Genomic DNA, 27,189 nt, shown 5'->3' with positions numbered 1-27,189 from the left:
AGGAGAGGGAGAAGCAGGCTTCCCACAGAGCAGGGAGCCCGATGCCAGACTCGATCCCAGGACCCTGAGATCATGACCTGAGCTGAAGGCAGTTGCTTAACCAACTGAGCCACCCAGGCACCTCTTCCCAATGGATATTGAGAAATAAAAACCGTGTTCGTCAAGTATCCATCAGCAGATGAATGGATAAACAAAATGTGACATGCCCATACACTGGAGCATTATTTATCCATAAAAAGAAAGGAAATTCCAACACAGGCCCCAACATGGATGAGCCTTGAAGCCAAGTGAAATAAGCCATCTACGAAATGACATGTACAATTCCTCTTCTAGGAGGCACCTAGAATGGGCAAATTGATGAAGACAGAAGTAGAATGGTGCTTCCTGGTTGGGGGAGGGGAGAACGGGGAGTTACCCCTTCATGGGTGCAGAGTTTCCATTTGGGAAGATTAAAAAGTTCTGGTGATGATTGCACCAAATTGCAAATGTACTTAATGTCACCAAAATGTACACTTAAAATGGGTTGAAATGGCAAATTTTATGTTATATTTGACCACAATAAAAATTATTTTATTTTTTTAAGTGTTTATTTATTTTAGAGAGCATAAGCGAGCAGGGGGAGGGGCATTGAGACTCCATACTTCTTTGCATCTTGATCAATAGTCATCCTATCTTCTGGTTAAATAGGAGAATTTTTCTTTGTAGCAACCTCCTCCCAGCTGTTATTCTTAAATATACTGGCATTTACTTAGACTTGACCTTTCCTAGAGGAGGTTTAAAGAAATCCATATACCCTGATTAAAAATAGAAGACTGTATGCTTTCTCAAGGGTTAATGTAGGCAAAGCAAAGAAATGTCGGTTCTAATTTAAGTACCTATTTTTGAAGTCTCCTTTAACACATTCTCATTTTATCTCTCCATCCATTTGGCCTAACACTGATTCATTGAGCATTTTATAAAATCACTGAGAAACTCCGGAAAAATATTCCTGCCTTGTTTTAAGAGGGTCATATTTGAAGCAAAAGAAGGAAGAAAAGTATCTGTCAATTTGATAAATCATTTCCCAGAAAGAAGTTTCTGCAAAGCATAAGATTGTGCAGATATCAAGATATCAAGAAACAAAAGAGAAAAAGAGAGCATCACATACAGTTGCTTTAAGAATGGCTTTTATGTAGAACATTCAATTCATAAGGCAATTCCAGGGGCGCCTGGGTGGCTCAGTTGGTTAAGTGTCCAACTCTTGGTTTTGGCTCAGGTCATGATCTCAGGGTCGTGAGATCGAGTCCTGCATTGGGCTCCACACTTAGCTTGAGGATTATCTCTCTCCCTCTCCCTCTGCCCCTTAGCTTTTAAAAATATCCTCTAACCACATGAAGAAAGTGGACAAAATGCTTTGCATTGACCTGACATTTGCCCACAATCGTGGCAACAGATCCTAACAAGAAATTACTGATCATTAGAAATATGTCCACCATAAAGTATCCTTCCGAATTTCGGACATTTTCTTGGACGAACTTATTGAAACACAGGCTGAGGAGGACTGATGCACGCTTGGTGCTCCCTCCTCCTAGGAAGGGACTGTCTCAGAGAATATGACAGCTGGAGAGGGCCTGGCCAAGGCGGGTCACACGGCATCTGGGCAACAGCACACAGCCCAGTCCCCAGAGCAGGGCGCCTCGGGTCTGGCCACCACCGGGGTTAGATCGGAACCACAGATCAGCTGCTCCTCTGCTCTGGCCCCTTCCTCCTCCATCTGGCTTTTGATGAACAGAAGACCTGGGTCTGGTCTGTAATGGAGACTTGCAGACAACTGACGCATTTGAGCTTGGAGAAGATTATTATAATTATCCCAGGGCCCTGGGGTGGTGCTCGTTTGTGTTTCAGACACTAAAATCAAAGGGCAGATCTCTGAGAGGTTGATTTTGTGAGTGAGTCCTTAATAACAGAGGCACCCAGACTCGATTCTGTGTGCCTCGGGCTGGGTTTGCAGTGGGAAGATGTGAAGGATGCCGGGGAGATTAAAGGTGCTCCTGTGCTCTTAAGCTTTGTGCTGTTTATCTGCAAACCTCCTCGACCCGCCATCTCAGAGGAGTAGGGCTCTCGTCCTAGAATCCCTGGCAGCGGGATTTGTCTGGACGGGAAAGCAGATTCTTATCTCCCGCAAGTCACTGCCAGGCATGGAACCGCTAGCCCAGCGCCCACATTCTGGCAGCTAGGATCTTCACTGAGGATCTAGGTGAAGGCCCTTTACTGATCATAGAAATATGTCCATCACCAAGCAGTCCTTCTGAATTTCAGGCATTCCCTTGGACTGACTTATTGAAACACAGGCTATGGGGGACCGATGATGCATGCTTTTCAACCTTCGGGAGCAGATACGAGAAAGCAACATTTGCTAAACTGCGATTGTGCATCATCTGTAAAAAACCATGGACTGGATTCATGAACGCACATACAGGAAAGATATACCTATATCATGCAAGTAAATCCAGGGGCTCATTTTCTTTTAAAATTATGCAATCCATGACCAAGTCCTGGGGTAGAAATCTAAGATTTCAGCCGCACTCTGGGCTGAAGTGACTCTGGGATGGCCTGCAAACATGATCTCAGCCTGTCATTGTCTGAGACCATCAGAATCAGGACATCTGTTAAACACAGCACTGCGTCCCTCTTGAAAGATTTACTTTTAGTGTTTGCCAAATTTGCAATTAAAAAATGTTTCCACTTCCAATTCCTCTTTGGTTATGTGTGTATGTGACATCTAGAGGTATTGGGAGGAAGAAGCAAACTTGCTCAGAGGGCGTCATAGTATAACACACGTGGTTTAGTTTAATATCGACCGGAACTCTGTCTCTTTAGACACTGACAATTACATTCATTATTCTATTACAACTAATAATAGCTAACATTCATTGAGCACTTGCACTGTGCCTGGCACTTTGCTAAGAACTTTACACTAATTAACCTGCTTAATTATTACAGAAACATTTTGAGGTCGATCCTGTCGATATCTCAGTTTTGCAGAAGGAAGAGACAGAGGGTCAGGGAGGTTAAGTAACATGAGCAAGAACAGCTTGCCAAGAAATGATAGAGCCGCACATAAACCTTGTTCATCCAAAGCCCATACTGTAATAACTGTACTGCTCTGTGGAGAATTGCTTGACTACCTGGCGTAGTAAGTCAGTTTCAGCTTCCTCACCCACTATAACCAAACCTTGGCCTCTACCTTGAGTCCTGACCGTGGCAGGAAAACAGTGCTGTCAGTGACTGATCTGTCCTACCCACAATGGGTAGATCCAGGAGAGAGGAAAGATGAAACTGGAGTTGCCATTCCCATATTAGATTATCCTCAGTCTACCCCCAAGGGACTTCCGTGTGACCCACATGCCATCCGGGCTTCTATAGAACACGTTGTTGTCACACAGGCCATATTTGTATTTCTTGCCTGTCGGTGGGCTCTGTACTAATAAAAAGTAGGTGGTTTTGTATTAGTGTCTTATCAAAAGCAGTGCCCATTTTCCATTAATTCTACTTTTAGGTTTGTTTTCTTCCCCAATGTGGAATCCTTGGGAAATGTTATGTATGATGAAAAATATTTGAGATAATCTGGGAATGATTTATTGCTGTGTGTGAACCTTTCTATCAAGAATCCTAAGTACTCTGTGATTTCCCTATTTGAGAAACACATTGCTAACTCTAATTGTGGCTGGGGAAATAAAAAGAAAAGTAATTGGTGTTTTGAAATACCTGTAATATTGACTATAAAGTGTATCAGAGCATCATAATTCTTCACTTTTTACAGAAAATTCAAACACATATCCACCTCTTCAGTAATGAAGAATTTTTTCCTTCTTCATGTTGTTGCTTAGATTGGCATTTGCCCATGAGAAATCACTGAAGAGATTTAATTTTGTTTATTCTTTCTTTCGAGACAGCATATTTATTCTCTGCCAGAATTATCTGAAGAATGAAATGAATTTCAACCAGAGATGTAAGGACCTAAACAATTTAGGTCAAAGCTAACATATAAGTGGGTTTGTCTTGCTGACATCAGGGTTTTCCTGTTTCTCTTCTGGAAAGAAAATAACTATATGTTGATATTTCAGAATTAAAAGTAGCCCACATTACTGACAGTTATTGTTTCCTGTTCCTCTGATAGAAAAATTTTATTTTCTTTGTCTAAGGCATTCTGCTTATATCTCACACAGCTGGACAGACACAGGTAACCTAAAAGTCCTGAGCCAGATTCAGCATTATAGTGACGTAACTTTGGCTAGGTCATAAAAGCAAGCCCAGAATGTTCCTATCGCCTCAACAGGAGCCTCTGGCCTTTAGAAGCTCCTTATGGAGGACAGAAATCAAGCCACCCTAAATAGGACAATGGATTTAAAATCTAGTAAACTGAATTCTGGATAAGGCCTTACCTCCTGTTTGGCTAAGTTACCAAATTTCTCTTGACCTGTTTTCCTGATTAAGATGGAGATGATGAGCCAGAAAATCTCTAAATTCTTGCCAAGTTTAAGAGTTTGAGGATTCCATGATACTCTTTGCCCAGGACCTTCCTGATGTCTGCTGTTTCATTCTGTGTCTTGGGGCCACTCCCCATGAGCCCCATGAAGATGAGGCCTGCATGCACACTATCAGCTCAAACCCCTCACAATTGTCAGAAATGTCATTTTGGCGGCCTCTCTAGGTTCTTGGGGTGTTTCACTGAAGCAGGATTCACACCCTCTAATGTTCTCTGGGCTCAAGATGGTATATACAAGCTTTGTAAGCTTTCTTCTGATGGAGAGGGAAGAATTCAATTCTCCTGAATGCAGCCACCTGGGTGGATCAGTTGATTAAACATCCAACTCTTGGTTTTGGTTCAGATCAGGATCTTGGGGTCGTGAGATCCAGCCCCTTGTCAGGCTCTGCACTCAGTGGGAAGTCTGCTTGAGATTCTCTTCCTCTCTCCCTCTTCCTCTGCCCCTCCCTTGCTCCCTCTCTCCAAAATAAATAAATCTTTAAAAAAATTAAATAACACAGTCAAGGAAACAGATAACATGATGAAGAACTTCTCTAGAAAACTGGAATTTGTAAAAAAAACAGTTTGGGAATTCTGGAACTTAAAAAAACAAAATAATGCATATTAAGAACTCAATAGGTATATTTAGCTGCAGGATGCATTACAAGAAAGAATAAGTGAGATGGAAGACAGATCAGTAGAAGATATCCAGTGGATGCATAGAGAGCAGAAATGATGAAAATATGGAAAAGAGCATGTAACAGATGTTAGTCCCTATAACAACATGTAATTGGAGTCCCAGAAAAGGGGAAGAAGAAATGAGACTGAAGCAGTATTTTCTGAAAAGGATCAAAGACATCAAAACAGGGACTCAAGAAGTCCTGCATGCCCCATCCAGATACATACAGAGAAACTACAACAGGGCATAATATAGCAAAACCACTGAAAACAAAAACCAGAGAGAAAAATTGTAAAAACAGCTGGGATGGGGGACAGGGTGGAATCATGATTATCAAAGGAGCAACAATAAGACTTATGGCTCACTTCTTAGTAGAAGTGATGGATGTCAGAAGACAATGGAATGTCATATTACTGTGTTGACAGAATGTAACTGCGAACCAAAAGCTTTATAAACCCAGCAAAAATATTTGCCAAAAGTTAAAGTGAAATAAAGATATTTTGGGGCAACTGGGTGGCACGGTCATTTAGGTGGCCAACTCTTGGTTTCAGCTCAGGTTGTGATCGCCAGGTCATAAGATAGAGCCCTGAGTCAGGCTCCACACTCAGTGCAGGGTCTGCTTGGAACACTCTCTCCCTTTCTCTCTCTCTCTGCCCCCCCAAAATAAATAAAATCTTTTAAAAAAAAGAAAGATATTTTAAGACAAAAATTAAAAGAATTCATCAGTAGTAGTCCAGCATTAAAAGAAATACTAAAAGTATTTATACAGGTAGAATGAAAATGATCCCAGAAATGCAGGAAAAATGAAGAGTGAGAGGAAAGGTAAATACGTGGTTAAGCTGATATATATTAAAAATATATAATGGATTGATGACTAGATAGAGGGAATGGAGAGATGGGTGATAAAACAAATATAGAAAATATTAATTATAGAATCTGGATGAGGGCTATAGGGGTATACATTGTACAATTCTTCCAATTTTATTTTTGAAAAATCTCAGAATAAAATGTTGAGAAAAATCTATGGACAAATATAAATGAATATTGATCAGATAAATCAAGAAAAAATAAGGCCGTGTGGGCTCTAAAATATATGTAGAATTCAAGGTATGACCAAAATAATACAAAAAGTGGAAGAGGTGTAAATGAAATTAAAGGGTTATGAGGTTAGAGCAGCATCCAGGAGTATTAAAAGTTGATTTTTACTAGACCATAGTAAATCAAAGACATGTATTGTGATCTCCACAGTAACTAGTAAAATAATACATAGAAGGGGAAATAGAATGACAAGCACTTGATCAATATAAAAGAAAGCAAGGGAGGGGGGCTCTTGCATGGCTCAGTGAGTTAAGTGTTTGACTCTTGATTTTGGCTCAGGCCACGATCTCAGGGTCATGAAATTGAGCCCTGCATCGGGCTCTGTGCTTAGTGGGGAGTCTGCTTCTCTCTCTCTCTCTCCCTCTACCCTTCCCCCTGCTCGGGCTCGCTCTCTCTCTCTCTCTCTCTCTCTCTCTCTAAAATAAATAAATAAATAAATCTTAAAAAAAAAAACAAGAAAGGCAAGAAAAGGGAACATAGAACATGTGGAACAATAGAAAACAATTCTAACATGGTAGCTCTAAACTCATACATATCAGAAATTGAATTATATGGAAGTTGAGTAAATATTCCAATTAAAAGATAATTATTGTCATACTGTATTTAAAAAACCTAAAAAGTCTCGGGGCATCTGGGTGGTTCAGTTGGTTAAGTGTCTGCCTTCAGTTCAGGTCATGATCCCAGAGTCCTGGGATCAAGCCCCACATCGGACTCCTTGCTCAGCTTCTCCCTCTCCCTCTATTCCTTCCCAGCTCTTGCTTTCTCTCTCTTGCTCACTCTCTCTCTCAAATAAATAAAATCTTAAAAAAAAAACCCTAAAAACTCTAACTGTACTGCTTATAAAAGAGACACTACTTAAATATAAGGACACAGAGAAAAATACTTTATTTTAAAAATAAAAGAATGGAAAAAGATACACCTTGTAAATAACAAAATAAGTTGGTGTAGTTCTACTAATACCAGAGAAAGTGGACTTTAAAGGAAGAGTCATCATTAGAGATAAATAGGAACATTTTGTAAACATTAACAGGTCAATCCACAAGGAAGTTATAACAATTCTAAATTTGTGTACATCTAATAACAGCACTCCAAATGGAGAAAGTGAAAATTGATAGAATTAAAAGGATAAATAAGCCAATCCATTGTCCTAGTGGGAGCTTTAACACCCCCCCTCTCAAGAACTGATAGATCAGGCAGGATAAAAAAACCCATGAAGATATACAAGATCTGAACAACACTATTCATTTTACCTGACTGATGTCCATGGATCACTGGACTCAACAATGACACAGTACAGTTTTTTCTGAGTTACCAAAACTTACTGTATGCGGGCTTTTTATAAAGTAAGTCTCAACAAATTTCAAAGGCCTGAATCCATTGAGTATGTTTTTCGAACAAAGAGAAATTAAGCTAGATATCAATGACCAAGAAAATAGAAAATCCCTAAATGTTTGGAAATTAAGCAGTCCGCTTATAAATAACCCATGGGCTAAAGAAGAAGACATTAGACAATATTTTGAAATTAAAAGATAATGAAAATTCAACATGTCAAGCGCTAACTAACCAATCAGCCCTAAAATATGTATTTCTGATTAAGCATTTTAAATGTTAAGTAACTATCCCTATGGTGTAAATTAGTACTAAACCATATATTTGTATCGCATATGTATGCTGAAAGGCTGTATTTTATTTTTTTAAAAGATTTATTTATTTATTTATTTGAGGCAGGGGAGGGGAAGAGGGAGAGAGAAAGGGGGAGAGAGAGAGAGAGAGAATCTCAAGCAGATTCCTCGCTGAGTGTGGAGTCCAAAGCAGGACTTGATCTCATGACCCTGAGATCATGACCTGAGCCGAAAGAGTCAGGTGCTCAACCGACTAAGCCACCCAGGCACCCCCAAAAGACTGTATTTTAAATGTAATAAGGATAAAACAAGCGCTTTAGGTAGGATTTCCAATTATGACACACAAAGCAATGCTTAGATGAAGCTATCCTGAAAGCACACTTATTCCATCATATTATATTCGTCCATCTAACAAAATGATGCCTCTGTAATTGCCAGGTGGTTGCTCAACATTGAGACATCATTTGTTATGCATCAGATGGCCATCTCCCATTTCCCTGGGTTTCCCTTTCCTGGGTGGAAGCCCTCCTGGGAGCAGAGGCATGAGAAACCGGTCTGCCACATTTTAGAGTTTTCTCCACTGGATCGCTGTAGTGTGATCAGAGAAGCTGGAAATGGAATCAGAGACCCCGGGGGCAGCCCAAATGAGGAGTCAGCCTGGAGGGGAAGGTGATCACTCTTGGCTCTGTGTGCTTAATTAGAAGCTGGTGGAGGGGCGCCTGGGTGGCTCGTTAAGCGTCTGGCTTCGGCTCAGATCGTGATCCCAGGGTCCAGGGATCGAGTCCCACATCATGCTCCCTGCTCAGCGGGAAGCCTGCTTCTCCCTCTCCCACTCCCCCTGCTTGTGTTCCTGCTCTCGCTCTCTCTCTCTCTGTCAAATAAATAAAATCTTTAAAAAAGAAAAAAAAAAGCCAGTGGAATATTATCATTCACTCCACCCGTGAAAACCTGCACTTGCGAGGCAGCTGGGTGCGGGAAGAACATGCTGAGAACAGCGGTTGGGGGCCATGAATGAAAACTGTTTATCCACAGCGGCCGGCAGAGAACGAGGGGTGCGAGGGAGCGGGGCCGCCTTCTCTGGGCGCGCGTGGACAGGCGGCAACTCCCCCGAAGCTATAGATGGTGGCCCTGTCATGTAGGCTGGGCTTTCTTCCTGACATCTGTGCGGATGGCTAGGTTTTCTTCCTCCCAGCAATACAGTCATTAGTACTTGACTTTGTTTCAGCCTGGAACATTCAGGAATGTTGTAGCTGCCTGTGAGTAGGGCTGGTCCTGCCCATGGCCACTTGGCCCTGTGCTTCCGCAGTGCAGAGTCTGAGAGCCTCAGCAGAGGAGGCAGGAGCAAAATTGGTTTCTCCCCCAGTCCTCTCCCTGGCCTACCTGCGCACAGTCTTCTCCCCTTGCATCAGAGGTGTGTGTGTGTGTGTGTGCGTGCGTGTGCGCACGTGCTTGGCACGCATGCACATGCACCTATGTCTATGGGGGCGGGGGAGTAGCCTTTCATCCTTTCCTGAAGGGGACACAACACTTTACAGATATAATCTAGATTAATGCAGCGTCATCAGAGTATGAAGAGGTTAGATAAATCATTCCAGAAAGACTAGGTGATGTAGCCTGGGCTATATCGTGAATTTTTCTCATATGTATTTATTTTTGTGAGAGAGAGAGTGTGTGTGCAAGCACGAGTGGGGGGAGGGGTAGAAGGACAAGCAGACTCCCTGCTGAGCAGGGAGCCTGACTCGGGACTCCATCTGAGTTCCCTGGGATCATGACCTGAGCCGAAGGCAGACAATTAACCGACTGAGCCACCCAGGCGCCCAACATAGTGAATTTAGAAGTAAACTCAGAGTTCCAACTTCACACTGACTTTTTCCTGCCATGTTACATGGGAAATAAGGTAGAGACTATTGTCACCTGATTTTATCTTTCCAGGACAGGTAAACTTGGCTAAATTGCTGGAGGCATGCAGCTGACCCATAGATAAATAGGTAACCGCTGCATTTATAATTTTAGTGACCGGAGAAGTCTCCACCCACAGATGGTCTAAGTCTCTGCTTGTAAGTAAATTAAGGGGGCCATGGAGGCACCAACTGCAGCTTGGCTTCAGAAATCATGTTTCTTCAAAGTAGCTTATTAGTACGCATGGCTTTCAGATTAACCAATTGATGTCCTGGGCCCGAAGGGATGGAAAACTGGTTGGAAGCCTTGTTTTGTTGTGGTGGTCAGGCTGGTAGGTCTGGAGCCCAATAAATTGATGCAAGGCAATAAATGATATGGAATGTAGGAAGAGGTCACTTTCCTAAGGGGGAAATTCTCCCTCCTGCCAAGAGTCTGCAAGGCTTGGCCTTGCTAGAATGACTTTCCAATGCACACTCTGTTTCGGGCTGGGGAGCTGTTTGTCATTAATTGGAACACAAACCACCCCAACTCTTGCTAAGAACACGGGCAGTTTTATCAAAAGGAATGAGATCTTGCCATTTGCAGCGACGTGGATGGAACTGGAGGGTGTTATGCTGAGTGAAATAAGTCAATCAGAGAAAGACATGTATCATATGACCTCACTGATATAAGGAATTCTTAATCTCAGGAAACAAACTGAGGGTTGCTGGAGTGGTGGGGGGTGGGAGGGATGGGGTGACTGGGTGATAGACATTGGGGAGGGTATGTGCTATGGTGAGCGCTGCGAATTGTGCAAGACTGTTGAATCACAGATCTGTACTTCTGAAACAAATAATGCAATATATGTTAAGAAAAAAAAAAGAAGAAGATAGCAGGAGGGGAAGAATGAAGGGGGGTAAATAGGAGGGGGAGACGAACCATGAGACACTATGGACTCTGAGAAACTGAGGGTTCTAGAGGGGAGGGGGGCGGGGGTATGGGTTAGCCTGGTGATGGGTATTAAAGAGGGCACGTTCTGCGTGGAGCATTGAGTGTTTTGCACAAACAATGAATCACGGAACACTATATCAAAAACTGATGATGTACTGTATGGTGATTAACATAACAATAAGAAATTTAAAAAAAAAGAACATGGGCAGTTTTTAGGACTCCTGGGACTTAGACATCCATTCTCTGAGCCCCTGAGCAGAGCATTCAGAGGCATTCCTTCCAGTGAGCTTGACTGGCCGGCCTGGGAGTGACACCTGTCCCAGCCTTTAGCTTTATAAAGCGATGATCTGATTTGAACAAACAGCATTGATCACTTAGCCCACATCCTGGTTCCTAAATAAGATGCATTTGCAATGAATACATTTCCTCTTTGAGGACTGAGTTCTTTAACACACGCTCTAAGTTTTCCAAGTTAGAGAAAATACATTACTTCATAAAATGCAACACCTGTAATACTATAGAACTCAAACAATGGGTTGAAATGGGGTTTGTTGTAAGTAACATATTAATAACACCTGGTGTAATGCCTGTTAACACGCTTAGTGCCTGAAGCAAATTGGCCGGCGCTCCTTCTACTTTTGCCAATAACTTGTCAAAAACTGACTTCCAAATTCTCAGAAGAACATCCAAGACAAGGTAGCTTATGCAGCCCTCATCCTTCGCCAGGGCAAGTGCTGGCTCCTGGCCAGCTTGAGAAGTCACGCTGAATTGGAGGAAGAACTCCAAGGAGTTGAGGGGGGCCTCTGAATGGCAAGGTGCCCAATAAGAATGCGATGAGTTAATTGATTTGTAACTTACACAAGCGTCAGGGTGAGGACAAAGGTGAAATTCATTTCCTTCAACAGCTCCAGCTCCTTATTTCTGGAGCTCAAACGCTGCCTCCATCCTAGGAGGACTAGAGAGGAATCTTTATATTGAGCACAGGACTTAGGACTTCCTGAGCCCTGTTGTCTAGACCTGGAGCACGGTGGGCACCATTCAGGGGTTCGTTGTGATGGTTGTTTTTAGCGGTTCCGGAGATTTGGACCTGGATTCCTTTGAGGCGAGAGCTCTTTGTCACCTGTTGTGACATCACTTTATCAAAGTGAGGGGAGTAAATGTTTTCTCTCTCTTAACACTAAAAAGAGATGATAGGTATCATGGAGCTTCGTTTTTATCTGCAGAGTGCTTTTTAAATGCAGGATAATTGCTGTGCTGGGCTGGTAGTTAGAATTCATACCAAAATTAGACTTTGTGACCTGAAGTGAAAACAATTGCATTTTTGCTAAGACTACCCATATTTAGAGGCACACAGCAGTCCAAAATAATTCTAGTCCTTTGTCAACACACAGACAGAGAATTGTTGAGCCTCTTTTACTAAATTTGGCTCCGCTGCACCCCTGTCTTTAGAACTAGGCAATTGCGTCATTATGCGCACATAGTGCTTTCCTCGTATTTTGGTAACCACGGCTCTGGTGCACGTTTCTTTGGATGCCGGCTGAACATCTATAAAACTCTTTGAGAATTTGGCCCATTGACTATCCAAAGCCGACACATAAACCCAGTAAGGTGGCTTGCACTTCAGATCAGACAAACTCCAGACCCAGGATTGGTAATGAGATCCTCCCTTTCTGATAAGAAAGTCATTTTGCCTATTGTTTTAGAACTACTGATAAGAGGGGTCATTAGAGTGTGATCTCTTCCAACTCGAGACTTAACATTTAATGAAAAACTAGGTAAAAGATAGATACTTTCTCAGATCTTTCTCAGAACAATGTGGAATGAGAGGAAGTTATGTTTAGAAAGAAGCAGCAGCAATTTTCTAGAAAATGTCACTCAGTGAAGATCAAAACCAGGTTCGTCTTGCTCTAGGCACTCTATACACACTTGTTTCTCTGAAGGAAGGAAAATAATGGTCGTGATCATAGACATAGTCTGGGTATGAAGAAAATGCCTCTGGATGAAGAAAAAGAAGTAATGTCAGGGGCTGAAGAACCCAGGACATCAGCAGGTCCCAAATTCTTCCATGAGTGGGATGGGATCTCCCTAAAAACTTAGCTATACTAACTGGGAAAGAAGCTTATGGTGAACTCTTTTTTTGAACTAGACTTACGTTTTCCTAATTTGTCTTTAAAAAATTACATCTAGGGGAGCCTGGGTGGCTCAGTCGGTTAAGCATTTGAGTTCCGCTCAGGTCATAATCCTGGGGTGCTGGGATCCAGTCCCTCGATGGGCTCTGTGCCCAGTGGGGAGTCTGCTTGTCCCTCTCTCTCTGCTCCCTCCCCCACTTGTGCTCTCTCTCTCTCTTCTCAAATAAATAAATAAGAATCTTTTAAAAAATTACATCTAGATTTCCATGTATCATTTTTTCCTCATGAGTATACCTAATTAACGTAAAAATTTTGTGTCTATGTGGCCATACATGACATGAATTAAACTTCTAATTTATATAAAGTGCCAAGGTTTTCATGTTCCTTTTGGGTTGCACCGACCACCCTGTAGATACCACATGTCAAAAAGTTTTTAAGATACTGGCTTTTCACAAATTCAGCATTTATATTCTTGAAAGTGCTTCCCCCTCACCAGCAGATCTAACTAAATATTAGAGGTATTTGACCTTTTATTTAAAAAAAATGTTTGATGTTCTGACTATTTTCAACAAAAGATCTCTGTTCTCAAATGCATTCTATGGAGAGAATCCCTCAGTTCTTTTGAGAGGGATAAAAATTCCCTCTCAAGTCCGCCAGACTGAAGATCAAGGGCATCAGAGCACCACATGTCTGGAGAGTGATCATCATCATGAAAGGAGGCTTGGTGGTGGGGGGGATGTTTCAACCCCAGATGGACCAATGGATTTGGAGCTAGAACTTGGGACTTTTACCCTTGGCGTTGTCACGGGGTGGTGCCTTATGAAGGTTTGAATCTCCATCTCTCCTGTGAGGCTTTCATTGTTTTCTAGGACCAACCCTAGGTTGGCTCACACCTACCCATCACTCGCTCCCCCTCTTCTGGGCACCGATGGCCCCATTCTAGGACTTCTGCAACCCACTCCACCTGCCTTCTTGGTCACTTTCCACTCTTCATTTCTCTGTGCTTCTTCCCTTGTTTTCTCAGATAAAATTGGAGCTATGATCAGGGTTATCCCCTCTCATAACCAGGCTTGGAAAACAGGGAGCCGAAGACTGGAGCAGGCTGTGGAAAAAGTTGTAAAACTACGTATCTTAAACTCACAAATCCTTAACTTCCTACTGTAAGCCTAATTGTATAATGATCTTCACCTGGGAAAATGTGACAATAAAACATAGTATTGTTTAAAAAAAAAGCAAGCTGTATCTGGCTCCCACGATGCCTGACAGCTCCAAAGAGATGGGGGGACCGTTTTCTCGTTAGCGGACTTGGGGTACTTCTCTGTAGACAGTTGAAGTCTTGAAGGTATGAAGGGCTGTGTACATTGCGTACAAATCGCATATAAGGTCCATTCCTTTCATCAGATCTTCTTTTCTGAATGGCACGGATCTTTAAACTCATGACTGAATGGAAACATTCATAAAATGTGTAGAATCAGCGGCACATCAAGGAACACAGACTGCTTTTTAACCCCCTCTGCGTTGTGTTTTCAGAATACACAGGATCCGTTTTAATCTTGGTGTCTTGAAATGATTAAGGATTTTCATACTTTGGCTATTTCCTGCGGGGAAACTCACAGGTAATTTAGGCATTCGTTCAAAGGAGTTCTTTTCATTATTTGTAATGGTTTAGCAACCACTGACCCTTCTTCCTTGCATATGAATACCTACATTTTTATGTAAAAGTTGTCACTGGCGTTTTAGCTGCTTAGATTTCTTTTCTTTTTAATCATTACTGGGGCAGTATTTTCTTACACGTGGATGTAGGAAACTACTCTTTCTTAGGCCTGCTGCAGAGACAGCAGGGCCTAATTTCGTATGTCCCCCAAGACAGCCTTCGTCACACACACTACTTGCTGTGTTTTGGGGTGAGGAAGATCACTGGGAACCACAGCCAAGGAATTCGGTTCATTGAACTGAAAGCTCTTTCCTCTGTTTTACCATCTTAAATCCTTCCGATAGACCCATAAACTAGCAAATTCTCCAAGTCCTCTGGGAAGCCATTTTTAATCCCATCATTATTTATGTAGTTCCCCGTCTTTCCAGTAAACCAGAATTGAGCCGTAAAGGCATCTGCTGCCAAATCTCTCTTATGAGCTTGTCTTTATATGTGAGCTCATTTGTTTTCCCTTAGGTACTGTGTTGTTATTCTACGTTTTTCGTGTGTCGTCTGAGGACAGTGGGAACATCATAGAATGGTATACGGCGGGTGGGGGGGCACCAAGACCTCCCTTGAGGAAAGATCTAGAAGGCACATCTTCATGTCCATTACTCATGGCCACTGGAAGTTCTGGTGAACACAAGAGATGGGGAGAGGACAGTGGTGGGGGCTTTTCCAGCCATCTGCCAGGCCACCCCAAACTTCTGGTTTGGATCCCCAACTCAATAGTACTGAGTATGATGCTAAAAAAACGTGTTGACAAACAGACCAGACCTTACGTTAGCTTCTCCTTTGTGCTTCTAGATGGAATCCTGTGGGTAGTCTTCATTTCATTTTCACCAAGTTTAAGGACCATTTTCACCTGTTGGGACTTAATCTGGTACAGAGAGAAACGCAGCAGATTATGTGTGAAAGGATTTGGATTCTAGGTCTTGTTCTGGAATTTATTAGCTGTGTGACCAATAGCAAGTGATTTAACTTTTCAGAGCTCTGATTCTTCAGTCATTCATGGGGGACTCACGACCAAATGAAACACTTCAAAAACTATAAAACGTACTTAAATTGCCTTTTAGATAATGGGTGTTGTTCTGGACTCTCTTCCTTTAACACTCCATTCATCCATCCATCTATCCCATTATTTTTTTATATATTTTTTAAAGATTTTATTTATTTATTTGAGAGAGAGAGAGCGAGCACACAATCGGGGAGGAGAAGCAGAGGGAGAAGGAGAAGCAGAGTCCCCGCTGGGCAGGGAGCTCGATACGGGACTCAATCCCAGGACCCTGAAATCATGACCTGAACCGAAGGCAGATGCTTAATTGACTGAGCCACCCAGGTGCCCTCCTATTTTTTTTTTTAAGATTTATTTATTTATTTTAGAGAGAGTAGGGGGGAGGGCAGAGAGAGTCTTAAGCAGACTCCGCAGAGCCCAATGCGGGTATCCATTTCATGACCCTGAGATCAGCACCTGAGCGGAAACCAAGAGTTGAATGCTTAATCAACTGTGCCACCCTCACGCCCCTATCCCATTATTAGCATGAGTAATTTCTATCTTTTAATTTATAATTCCTCCCAGCCAAGTAAATGGGGGATTTTTGTTTCTGCTAATTTTGGCAGTCCTTCTCCAGGAGAGTTAATGCAAGCTCTCCTCGCACTTCAAGCAGCCCATCTCTATTCAGGACATCTCTTTGCCACTGTTGATTGCAAATGTGACTTTGTGAGCCTCAGAAATATCAGTTTATCAGAAGCCACCTCCATAATATTGCATATCTGGTTCGCTTCACTCTGGTATTTTTTTTTAATTTCTATAAATTTTTATCTGATGCAAGATCCAATGCCACTATTTAAGGGTAACTATCTGTATAGTGACTTTTTCTTTGCAAAATTATTTCCAGATTCTTTTTTATTATGTTAATCACCATACATTACATCATTAGTTTTTGATGTAGTGTTCCATGATTGTTTGTGCATAACACCCAGTGCTCCATGCAGCATGTGCCCTCTTTAATACCCATCACCAGGCTAACCCATCCCCCCACCCCCCTCCCCTCTAGAACCCTCAGTTTGTTTTTCAGAGTCCATCGTCTCTCATGGTTCGTCTCCCCCTCTGTTTTCTACCCCCCTTCATTCTTCCCTTCCTATCTTCTTTTTTTTTAACATATATTGTATTATTTTTTTCATCTTTTTATTTTTTTAAATTTTTTACTGTTATGTTAATCACCATACATTACATCATTAGTTTTTGATGTAGTGTTCCATGATTCATTGTTTGTGCATAACACCCAGCGCTCCACGCAGAATATGCCCTCTTTAATACCCATCACCAGGCTAACCCATCCCCCCACCCTCCTCCCCTCTAGAACCCTCCGTTTGTTTTTCAGAGTCCATCGTCTCTCATGGTTTGTCTCCCCCTCCGACTTACTCCCCTTCATTCTTCCCCTCCTGCTATCTTCTTCTTTTTCTTTTTTCTTAACATATGTTGCATTATTTGTTTCAGAGGTACAGATCTGTGATTCAACAGTCTTGCACAATTCACAGCGCTCACCATAGCACATATCCTCCCCAATGTCTATCACCCAGCCACCCATCCCTCCCACCCCCCACCACTCCAACAACCCTCAGTTTGGCTTCTGAGATTAAGAATTCCTCATATCAGTGAGGTCATATGATACATGTCTTTCTCTGATTGACTTATTTCACTCAGCATAACACCCTCCAGTTCCATCCACATCGTTGCAAATGGCAAGATTTCATTCCTTTTGATGGCTGCATAATATTCCATTGTGTATATATACCACATCTTCTTTATCCCTTCATCTGTCGATGGACATCTTGGCTCTTTCCACAGTTTGGCTATTGTGGACATTGCTGCTATAAACATTGGGGTGCACGTACCCCTTTGGATCCCTATATTTGTATCTTTAGGGTAAATACCCAGTAGTGCAATTGCTGGATTGTATGGTAGCTCTATTTTCAACTTTTTGAGGAACCTCTATACTGCTTTCCAGAGTGGCTGCACCAGCTTGCATTCCCACCAACAGTGTGGGAGGGTTCCCCTTTCTCCGCATCCCTGCCAACATCTGTCATTTCCTGACTTGTTAATTTTAACCATACTGACTGGTGTGAGGTGATATCTCATTGAGGTTTTGATTTGGATTTCCCTGATGCCGAGCAATGTTGAACACTTTTTCGTGTGTCTGTTGGCCATTTGGATGTCTTCTTTGGAAAAATGTCTGTTCATGTCTTCTGCCCATTTCTTGATTGGATCATTTGTTTTTTGGGTGTTGAGTTTAAGAAGTTCTTTATAGATTTTGGATACTAGCCCATTATCTGATACATCATTTGTCAATACCTTCTCCCATTCTGTCGGTTGTCTTTTGGTTTTGTTGACTGTTTCTTTTGCTGTGCAAAAGCTTTTTATCTTGATGAGGTCCCAATAGTTCATTTTTGCCCTTGCTTCCCTTGCCTTTGGCGATGTTTCTAGGAAGAAGTTGCTGCGGCTGAGGTCGAAGAGGTTGTTGCCGATGTTCTCCTTTAGGATTTTGATGGACTCCTGTCTCACATTTAGGTCTTTCAACCATTTTGAGTCTATTTTTGTGTGTGGTGTAAGGAAATGGTCCAGTTTCATTCTTCTGCATGTGGCTGTCCAATTTTCTCAACACTATTTGTTGAAGAGACTGTCTTTTTTCCATTGGACAAAAATGCTGGAGGGGCAGCCATGACCATGGACAGCACGAGACCATCTTCCTCCGATTTCCCGTGTTCTCGGCAACCCTCCCCTCTCCACACAAGCATCCATTCATGGCATTTCTCTAAGCGTGGTCCCCATCATCTGCATTGGAAATGCCTGGGGACAGCGTGTCGAAAATGTGGATCCTTGGACCCAACCCCCAGGCTTCTGATGGAGCCCGAAGGGACCAGAATCTGCATTTTAACAAGCTCCACAGGTGCTTCGGATGCAGGGAAAGTTTCCTGCTTTGTCGAAGATTAGTTGACCATAGAGTTGAGGGTCCATTTCTGGGGTCTCTATTCTGTTCCATTGATCGATGTGTCTGTTTTTGTACCAGTACCATACTGTCTTGATGATTACAGCTTTGCAATAGAGCTTAAGTCCGGAATTGTGATGCCGCCAGCTTTGCTTTTCTTTTTCAACATTCCTCTGGCTATTTGGGGTCTTTTCTGGTTCCATACAAATTTTAGGATGATTTGTTCCATTTCTTTGAAAAAAGTTGGTAGTATTTTGATAGGGATTGCTTTGAATGTGTAGATTGCTCTAGGTAGCATTGACATCTTCACAATATTTGTTTACTCTGGTATTTTGCTTCTTGTCCTGTTAACTTCCTTTTTAGGCTAGCTCATTGCAATTTTTTTCTATTCATTCTCTGCTAAGTCCTAATTTTCTAGACAAAATCCCAGACATTATGACTCAGTTAAAATTTCTTTATTGTCAAGTGTATCATGTGTACAAAATAATATATGAACTGTAGGTAGATGCTCAAAATAATATATGAACTGTAGGTAGATGCTCAGTTTGAAGACCAATAAAAGAACAAGCATCTATGTACCAGACCCCTAGGTTAAGAAATACTCTTATGATATATTTAGCCATTTAATTAATGCATATTTGTTGAATGCTTACTTTGTATCCAGAATTTGGTAATGTATAACGATGATTGAGAGATCATCTACCTGACAGGAACAGCACATCATCATCTAATAGGGAAGAAAGGCTGACAAATAGTTGCAACGCATAAAGGTACTTGCAGGGAGAAATACAGACTAGGTGTGATTGGGACCAATGCCTACACCTGGAGAGTTAGAAAAGATTCTAAGCAGGTGAGACTTTGGACTAGGTTTTTAAAGCAACTCAAATGGGCTTTATTTATTTTTAGAGAGGAGTGGGGAGGGACAGAGGGAGAGGGAGAGAGAGAATCTTAAGCAGGCTCCACGCCCAGTGTGGAGCCTGACGTGGGGCTCAGTCTCATAACCCGGAGATCATGACCTGAGCCGAAATCAAGAGTTGGATGTTTAATTGAGCCACCCAGGTGCCCCAACTTTGGACTGGGTTTTAAGGGATGGTTTGCCTGGGGAAGAAGAGAATTCTTGGCAAAGGCAACAGCATGTGTAGTCTCAGAGCTGAAACGCCTGGCGTGCTTGGCAAGTGGCCAGTCCTTCTCTCAACTCCTGTTTGGCTTCTGTGATCCCTCTCTTCTGCTTCCAGCCCCATGGTGTTCTCACAGGTGTTGCCTTTGCATCTCTCCTCGCTTTGTTCAGTCTGTCATTCGTTCACCCGCTCACCCAACCCTGGGGAAGAAGGGAGTCTTTGGAAACTTTCCCTGCATCCGAAGCACCTGTGGAGCTTGTTAAAATGCAGATTCTGGTCCCTTCGGGCTCCATCAGAAGCCTGGGGGTTGGGTCCAAGGATCCACATTTTCGACACGCTGTCCCCAGGCATTTCCAATGCAGATGATGGGGACCACGCTTAGAGAAATGCCATGAATGGATGCTTGTGTGGAGAGGGGAGGGTTGCCGAGAACACGGGAAATCGGAGGGAGATGGTCTCGTGCTGTCCATGGTCACGGCTGCCCCTCCAGCGTGCGTGCGTTTTCGGTGCCTTTCTTGCCTCTGCCTTCCCGCTTCAGCTCCCCTTTGCTGTCACTTCTTTCTCCTCCATGCCACCACCTATTCCCTCGCGGTCGCAGAGCCCCGTTTGTGCACCTCCCGCCCCTGCTCCGTGCCACTCTCTCCCTTGGGCATGACCCATGCCTTGGCTCTGTGTGCCCAGCGTCCCAGGCTGCGCAGCCACAAAACAATGGAGTGGCACGTGGAGTTGACAGTCACACTGAAAGCCCTCGCCTCACCTCCCTACCCTCCTTCCTTTGGAGGGTTCCCTGAAGCAAGGAAAACGAAACAGGACTCCCCCCAGAGTGGGGGGAAGGCACGACTGGAGATACCCGAGGCAAAGGGCGTGGGTTGTCTGATTCACACTTCCATTACCGAGAGCATTTGAATAGTTTTAAGACCCGTAAACTGTGAGACTAGACGTTTTCACTGAAATATATGCATGTAGATATTATTCTCATGGGGACATATGCCTGCATCTGTTTGTCGACAAGTATTTACTTGCAGACTCACATGCATATCCAGAACCTTGGTTCTGTCGGCTTTGTCTGCACCGAATGGGTGCACATGGATGTATAATTAAAGATTTTAAACACTTGACTTTGATCATCTGCTTTGCAGCTGCTGTGCTCAGAAAATTCCTGAGCTTCTGTGGGTTAATGGGAGTTCCAGCAAGTGTTTCTCTCCCTCCCGGTCTCTATTAGTAAAGCTCCTGTCTTCTCTGCCTCTCCCTCTCCCCCCTCCCTCCCTGTCTGTCTCTGCTCTTCCCTCCCTCCCGCTCTGAGATAGCAGACAAGAGAGAAACTGGTGCGGCATCCCCCGAGAAGCGTGCCTGCAGGCGCCGATGGGCACGACCCCGTGAGTCCCTCTTCATCCGATGCCCTGTGCTTGGAGGGAAATGCAATGTTGGAGCAGGGGCTGAGCTGGACTGGAAAGGTGGCTGGGAGCTCAGGGAGGCCAGGAGCGTGGTTTAGCCGAAGGCTGGAATCACAGGAATGTTTCACCGGGGTCTGCCCTGAGCCTTCCCAGACCCCCATGGATTGCAGAATTCCCCAGCCTTTTTTCCTTTACCTTCGCTCTATCTCCCTTCCTCCTGAGATGGCCCCAGATCTTCAAGAGACATTTGCAAGGAGCTATTTACTAACAGATGTGAAGACATGGATTCTGCACTTGATTATTTAGCCATGATTTATCAATGATGATGGATTGGAAGGCATTGTAAGTAACAGCTGTCTCTATGCCTGTAGTTAGATGGTCTGTCTTAGTTGCTTTTTTTTTAAACTTTAACTTTTTCAGTGAATTTCCTTTTTGAGAAAGGTGAAAATAACATGTATCAAGTGTTCCAAAGTAGTTAGGAGGGTCCAGATGATACGAGTTTTCTTCTTGTTCTATTGACTTACAGAATACTTAGAGCTCTATCAGATGAGACCCACAAACTACTGAATAGCGAATCTCCAAACATCCCCCCAGAGGGTGACGCTGAAATGGGAAATAAATGAACCGGGTTTTTGAACTGACAATCATTGCTATAATCAGACTTATTCAGAGTTGCTAAAATATTTGACATTGTCTCGCCACGGAATCAAAGCTGGAATTGAAATGTGTTCTCTTCGCAGGGTCATAAAAATGAAGTTAGCCTATGGCTTTCAGAACAGGCTCTGGCTACAATACATGGGAGATTGATTTTTTCCCCCTAATGTTAAATGTCAACTCTATTTCCCTTCTATTTCAGCTTTTCTTGAGACAGACCACCTCCCCGTTCTAGCATATAATGTCTGGTCACCGTAGGGTTGTAGGGCACTGTGTGCTAGTCAGAGGGCTTTCCATCTTTCTGTCCTGGGGCTTGATTTAAGCACTTAAACTGCCCAGTCTTCGGGGGGAAAAAACACAGTAACTTGAAGACCAGAATCAGTTTATTTCACAGGAGAAAGGAACAAGCCGTCTGAAAGATTAGAAATTGCAATGAAAGAATATGATTTACCTTTTCTTTGAAATTTGAAATGAGGTTAATTTTGTATAGAGTGACTTAGGCTTTCTTGATTAAAAAACAGTATATTCTAGGAGACTTTTAAGATCATAAATCACTTAGGTAAGGACATCAAAGCAGATTGCTGGTCTTTTTTTTATGGCCAGTTGCAACTTTCTCTCTTCGAGTCTATACAATAGTATCAATGCCGAGATCTCTGACTTCCTAAAACTTGCTGAGATTTGGAAGTGGGGTTTCTAACAGCGACACTGTAACGAGCTTTTCTGAGTGACTTTGGCTTTCTCTCCTCATCATGTCCAGAACCCCGGCAGGGTTGTTGCCCCTCCCACCTGCCCATCCCCCTGCCTGTCTCCCAGCCTCCATCCTTCCCCCCCACCCCCAGGAGTCTTGGAACATCATGAAAGATCCTTCTAAAGATCCCCTTGAGCGCGCCCTGCCCAGCTCTGGACAGAGGGAGCACTGTAGTGTAACACACAGGGCTGCCAAATTTGGAATTGAATGAGCTCTGTTGATTCCTGAATATGAAATCAGTTCTGTGAGCAACTGAATGAGATCATATCTTACAAACCTAACCCAAAGTGTTCCTAACTTTATTGATTGGCATTTAACATCATCAAGGGTTACAGCACCGAGCACCGGAGGGGACCAACCTAAGGCCAAACTAAATCTCCAAACTCTTCTCAGATTCCTGCTTGGGCAAATAGACCTCGGGCCACGCCTTTTAAAATATGTCCTTTGTTATCAAGGGAAATCTGAGACAGAAAACACATGTTGGCAGGGTCACGTGAGTGCCTTGCACACGAAAGTGGTTGTATCACAAGGGGAAATGCTTTCAATCTTGTGCCGTTTTGTTTTGGTTTTTTGTTTATATGGATTCCGTCAGACTCGTGCATCTGGAAGAGGTTTGGAGGGGAGTGAAGAAGCTAAGGCAGCACATGCAGGGAGAAGGAAAATCACTAAAAAGTCGGATTTGAAAGGGAATCCTTCTCTTACCCTATTCCAGTTCCCACCCTTGGTCTCGGTTCCACGTTCAAGCAGAGACGCATGTAGCCTTCCTTGGCTCGTGGAGATAGAGATTCTTTCATTCTGCTTTTGGATTTCAAGCAAAGGAGGGAGGTTGCTCCAGAAATCTTTCTTAAAGGCAGTAAGAAACCATCTTTCAAGTTCCTGCTCACTTGAACTGAGCAAGCAACTCCCATCCCCTCCTGCTTTTCCTCCTCCACCCCCTCTCCACCCCCCCCACCCCCGTGCCTTCTCTGTGCTTTGGGAGCATCCCTGGTGAGTGGCTCCGAAACCCCCAGGGATCTCATGGGTGTCCTCTTAGGGCAAAAAGACCAGCTGCCAAGGGCAGGGTTTGTATGGAGGGTGGAGCGTGCTTTTTAGTGGTGAATGAGCAGTGGGGCCAGATATGCTGATACCATACAGTCTTTGAGCGAGGCCACTGATTGGCATCAGTAAAACTGCTGAGCAATTAAAAACCTACTGCAGTCAAGGTGAGAGGAAGAAGAGAAAGAGAAAGAGGTGGGTTGCCCCCGAGGAGTCTCAGGCAAAGTTCTGTTAAGTGCCCAGAAGGTCTAAATTGATAACGCCAATGGTTACAAGTCTGAAGCTGATCAATACCTTGCAGATGGAATGGAGCTTTCATGTTGGCCCCGTGTTTTGTGGGAAGCTTGCTCAGAACGAACTGCCAGGTCTCTCAATCGGCTCTGCAGTCCCGGCTGTGAGGGTGTATTCTCCCTGCACACCTTCTTCCTTAGCGACTGGGTCCCATCTCAGAGTTAGGAGCTCAGGCGCCGGGGGGTGCAGTCGGTTAAGCATCCAACTCTTGGTTTCAGCTCAGGTCCTGATCTCAGGGTTGTGCGATCGAGCCCCGCATCGGGCTCCATGCTCAGCATGGAATTTGCTTGAGATTCTCTCTCCCTCTCCCTCTGCCCCTCCTGCTTGTTCTCTCTCTCTCTCTCTCCCTCTTTAAAATATGATAAATAAATCTTTAAAAAAAATAAATAGAAGTTGGGTCTTTGGCTGAAGACCACACCAAAACCCAGTGGGGTCTTTAGATCTTCAGCTCCAAGGAAAAGCGCTGCCTTTAGGGTCATCCTCACTTTTCTTAGGTTCTTATCTTTGCCCTTTGTCTGAGCTGAAGTCCACAGTCTTACACCTTCAGGATCCTTCTCACCATGAGCGCCATTCCTCTCTAGTTCGTCTATACCACAGGGAACTCTCGGGTTCCTGGTGAGTTTGGCTGCAGAGCAGTGATGTATCGACACAGCATGCCCATCCCCAACCTCAACTTTCCACCTGTTCCCTTGGAAAGGCTGCAGGGAGGGCACCTGTCTTCAGTAAATTTGGAAAAGAAATCTGACCTGTGAAAAATGCCTCTGGAAGTTTTCCTGATGGGAAGAAAGACTTGCCTTCTCTGCCACACACTTTCTCATTGTCTTCCTCTAGGAAGAACTGCTATCCCATCACACCTCCTTTCTGCGGGACCAATAGTTAGTATGCACATGTGAGCTACTGACCAGTACATTTCTTAGCTTCTCTAAGCTCCTTTTCTTGGCATCATCAAAATGCATAATCAAATGGTGACATGTGCTTAGCATGGTGCCCTGCTGTGTCCTTGTTGGTGACACTGTCCTCATGTTCTCCTGTGCTTTCTACAGAGGACCCCGGTCCTAAATGACAGGGATCCCAGGGCAGATAGCCTGATAGAAGAGAAGGGGTGCTAGGGTAGGAGTCAAGACCTGGGTCCACTTGTATGGCCTTGAGAACATGATCACGTCATGTCTTCCCTGTCTCCACAAATGGAAATAGTTTCATTTCCCTAAATGGGTTACTCCACCAAGATTCACACTGGCCCTCAACCCAGCAGGTCCTCCTTCCCTCCCGGTCTTGGCTAATCCCTTCCTTCTCTTCCCCTGTGGAACCTTCCCTGACCCCCTGTGCCTGGGTCAGGGCCCCTCCTCCACAATTCTGTGGCCCCTGCTTCTGTCCACCTGAGGCTTCCTCACCACAGAGGTATCATGGTGTGCTCGTCTGCCTCTCTCGATAGACTGTAATCACCTTGACATTGACTGCCTCCCCCGCAATCCTGAACACCAAGACCAGGACCCTGCTCAACAGACATTTGCTGAATGAATGCGTGAATGAAAGCGAGAGAGAATGGAGACCCTTCGCCCTGCCTCCATTGGAGGTCTCAAGCGAAGATGAAATGAAAGAATGTGTGAAAGGCTTTGATCCATGGAGAGTGCTATGTGGTGGCCTTTAGTTTTTAAGTTTGTATGAGACCCAGTGTGCTTTTAGTCCCAATATTTTCGGTGGATTTTTTAGATACTAAGAATCAGAACTTTTAGTGAATGGAAACCACCTTCTTTTCTTGTACTGTCCTTGCAAGACGGGTCCGTTCTTTGTCACGGAAGCAGGACAGGCTTTATGTGCACCAGAGGCTCTGATGTTTGCAAATCTGTGAGCGACAAAAACATTTCATTCCAAAATGAGAGATAAGGCTCTGAAAGCCAATGCCCCTGGGAGGGATTGCTGTGTGACTTAACTTGACCCAGGGTAAGTGGGTGATTGCAAATCTGTGCCTGAGAGGATGGGGGAGGGAAAGAGCTTTCCAAAGGGACAGGTGGGGAGAGAGGAAGAAAGGGGTCCTTGGGCACAGGGGGTAGGGCTCGCCCACCGCTCAGCTTCATCCTGGCCAAGGAAGGTGCTGGCAAGGACTTTGGAGCCTGACGCACCTGGGTTTGGATTCCAGCCTCATATTTGGGTCTCTGCTGCATGTCATAAACCCTCACACGGGAGGTTATGGTTTTCCCTAGCAAGGCTCGAACTCTGGTCCACGATGAAGCAAGCTCTTCCTTGGCATTAGGGTGGGTTTTCCTTCAGAAAATGTTCTTTGTCGGGGAGGGAGGAAAACAAGAAGCACATTTAAGAGAAACAGTCATTCCCAGTGGCCAGCGCAGAGCCACCAGATGGCCCAGAGGGTGACTGAGGTCAGGTCCACGAGGAAGTTTTGGTCATAGACGACCCTGTAGGAGTACGTATAGGAATCCTGCACACATATATGGAAAATCCCACCACGGCTGCCTTTGCCATTCAACAGAGCACACCGCAAATCTATTATTCGCCTCTCCGGGTCCAGCCCAGGAGTGTAGAGGCTCAGTTTTAACTTTCCGTTGGCTCTCAGATAAGCTCCACAAATGAGCCGCCCACTGTGTCTCGATGTGCGGCTGGGGATGGAGGTGAGGCCATTAGCCTGCAAAGCCTTCTCTGCCCACTGGCAGGCTGCGCGAAAGGGAAATTGAGGAATTCTGCAAAAGCCACAAATCTGAGATGTCAGCTCATAAATATGTAAACTCCTCGCTTAGGTAATAAGCTCCCTGACAGCCAAAACTGTCATTTGCACATTCTCGTCAGCTGAACGCAGTGTTCCAGTTGCCAGACTGTCCCTGGATGCTGGGGACTCAAAGCTGGGGAGTGGGGAGGGGAAGCTGGGCTGATTGTTCTGGAAAGATCTCTGGCAGCTCTCCATGGGCACTGTCTGCCTCCACCCCACCATCAGGGGACTTTCTGTCTTGGTATTTTGATTACTAAGTGTAGGCAAAAATTTTGCAGTGTGGCACTTGTAATAGGAAAAAGGTTGAATATGAACATGCAAATGGAGACTGGGAAAACAGTGCCAGCATTTGGCTTTTCAGCAACAGTGACTGAATCCGGACAGATTTCAATCTCTGTTGTATTATGTTTAAAACTCTATCGGGAGCTTACCAAAATCAACAGTTGCCTATATATATTGAATTTTAAATATAGGCCCGCAGATAAAAATCAGGGGAGGAAGCAGAGATTTGGTACATAAACATTCCTTGAGCATCTGGTATGTTGCAGGCACTTTGTAAGGTTTGGGGGATTCCAGAATGAATCAAAGGAAGAGGGATGCTTAAGACACAAATAAATTCTGCTGTAATACTTTATGATAAGCCCCAAAGTAGCTCTAGTAGCAAAATACTACCAGAAATTCCGG

General features: G+C 43.9%; 1 protein-coding gene across 2 annotated transcripts in view; it reads left to right on the top strand.

Annotated features, from left to right (window-relative positions):
• Positions 1 to 27,189, top strand: part of KIF26B (kinesin family member 26B) — a 444,580-nt gene that overhangs the window by 253,812 nt on the left and 163,579 nt on the right. Inside the window, exon 1 of one of the 2 annotated variants that reach the window (XM_073899900.1) lies at positions 21,288 to 21,400. The exons of the other annotated variant lie outside the window; for it this stretch is intronic. Coding sequence (XP_073756001.1) covers positions 21,378 to 21,400 — 23 coding nt within the window. The 5' untranslated portion in view covers positions 21,288 to 21,377. Of the gene's footprint in view, positions 1 to 21,287; positions 21,401 to 27,189 lie in introns of those variants that run through there. 2 annotated transcript variants of the gene reach the window in all.

Source organism: Callorhinus ursinus, unplaced genomic scaffold (genome assembly GCF_003265705.2).
Source record: "Callorhinus ursinus isolate GAN/ISIS: 27379988/994484 unplaced genomic scaffold, GSC_fseal_2.0 scaffold13, whole genome shotgun sequence".
Lineage (NCBI taxonomy): Eukaryota > Metazoa > Chordata > Mammalia > Carnivora > Otariidae > Callorhinus > Callorhinus ursinus.
This window is presented reverse-complemented; position numbering and strand designations above follow the sequence as displayed.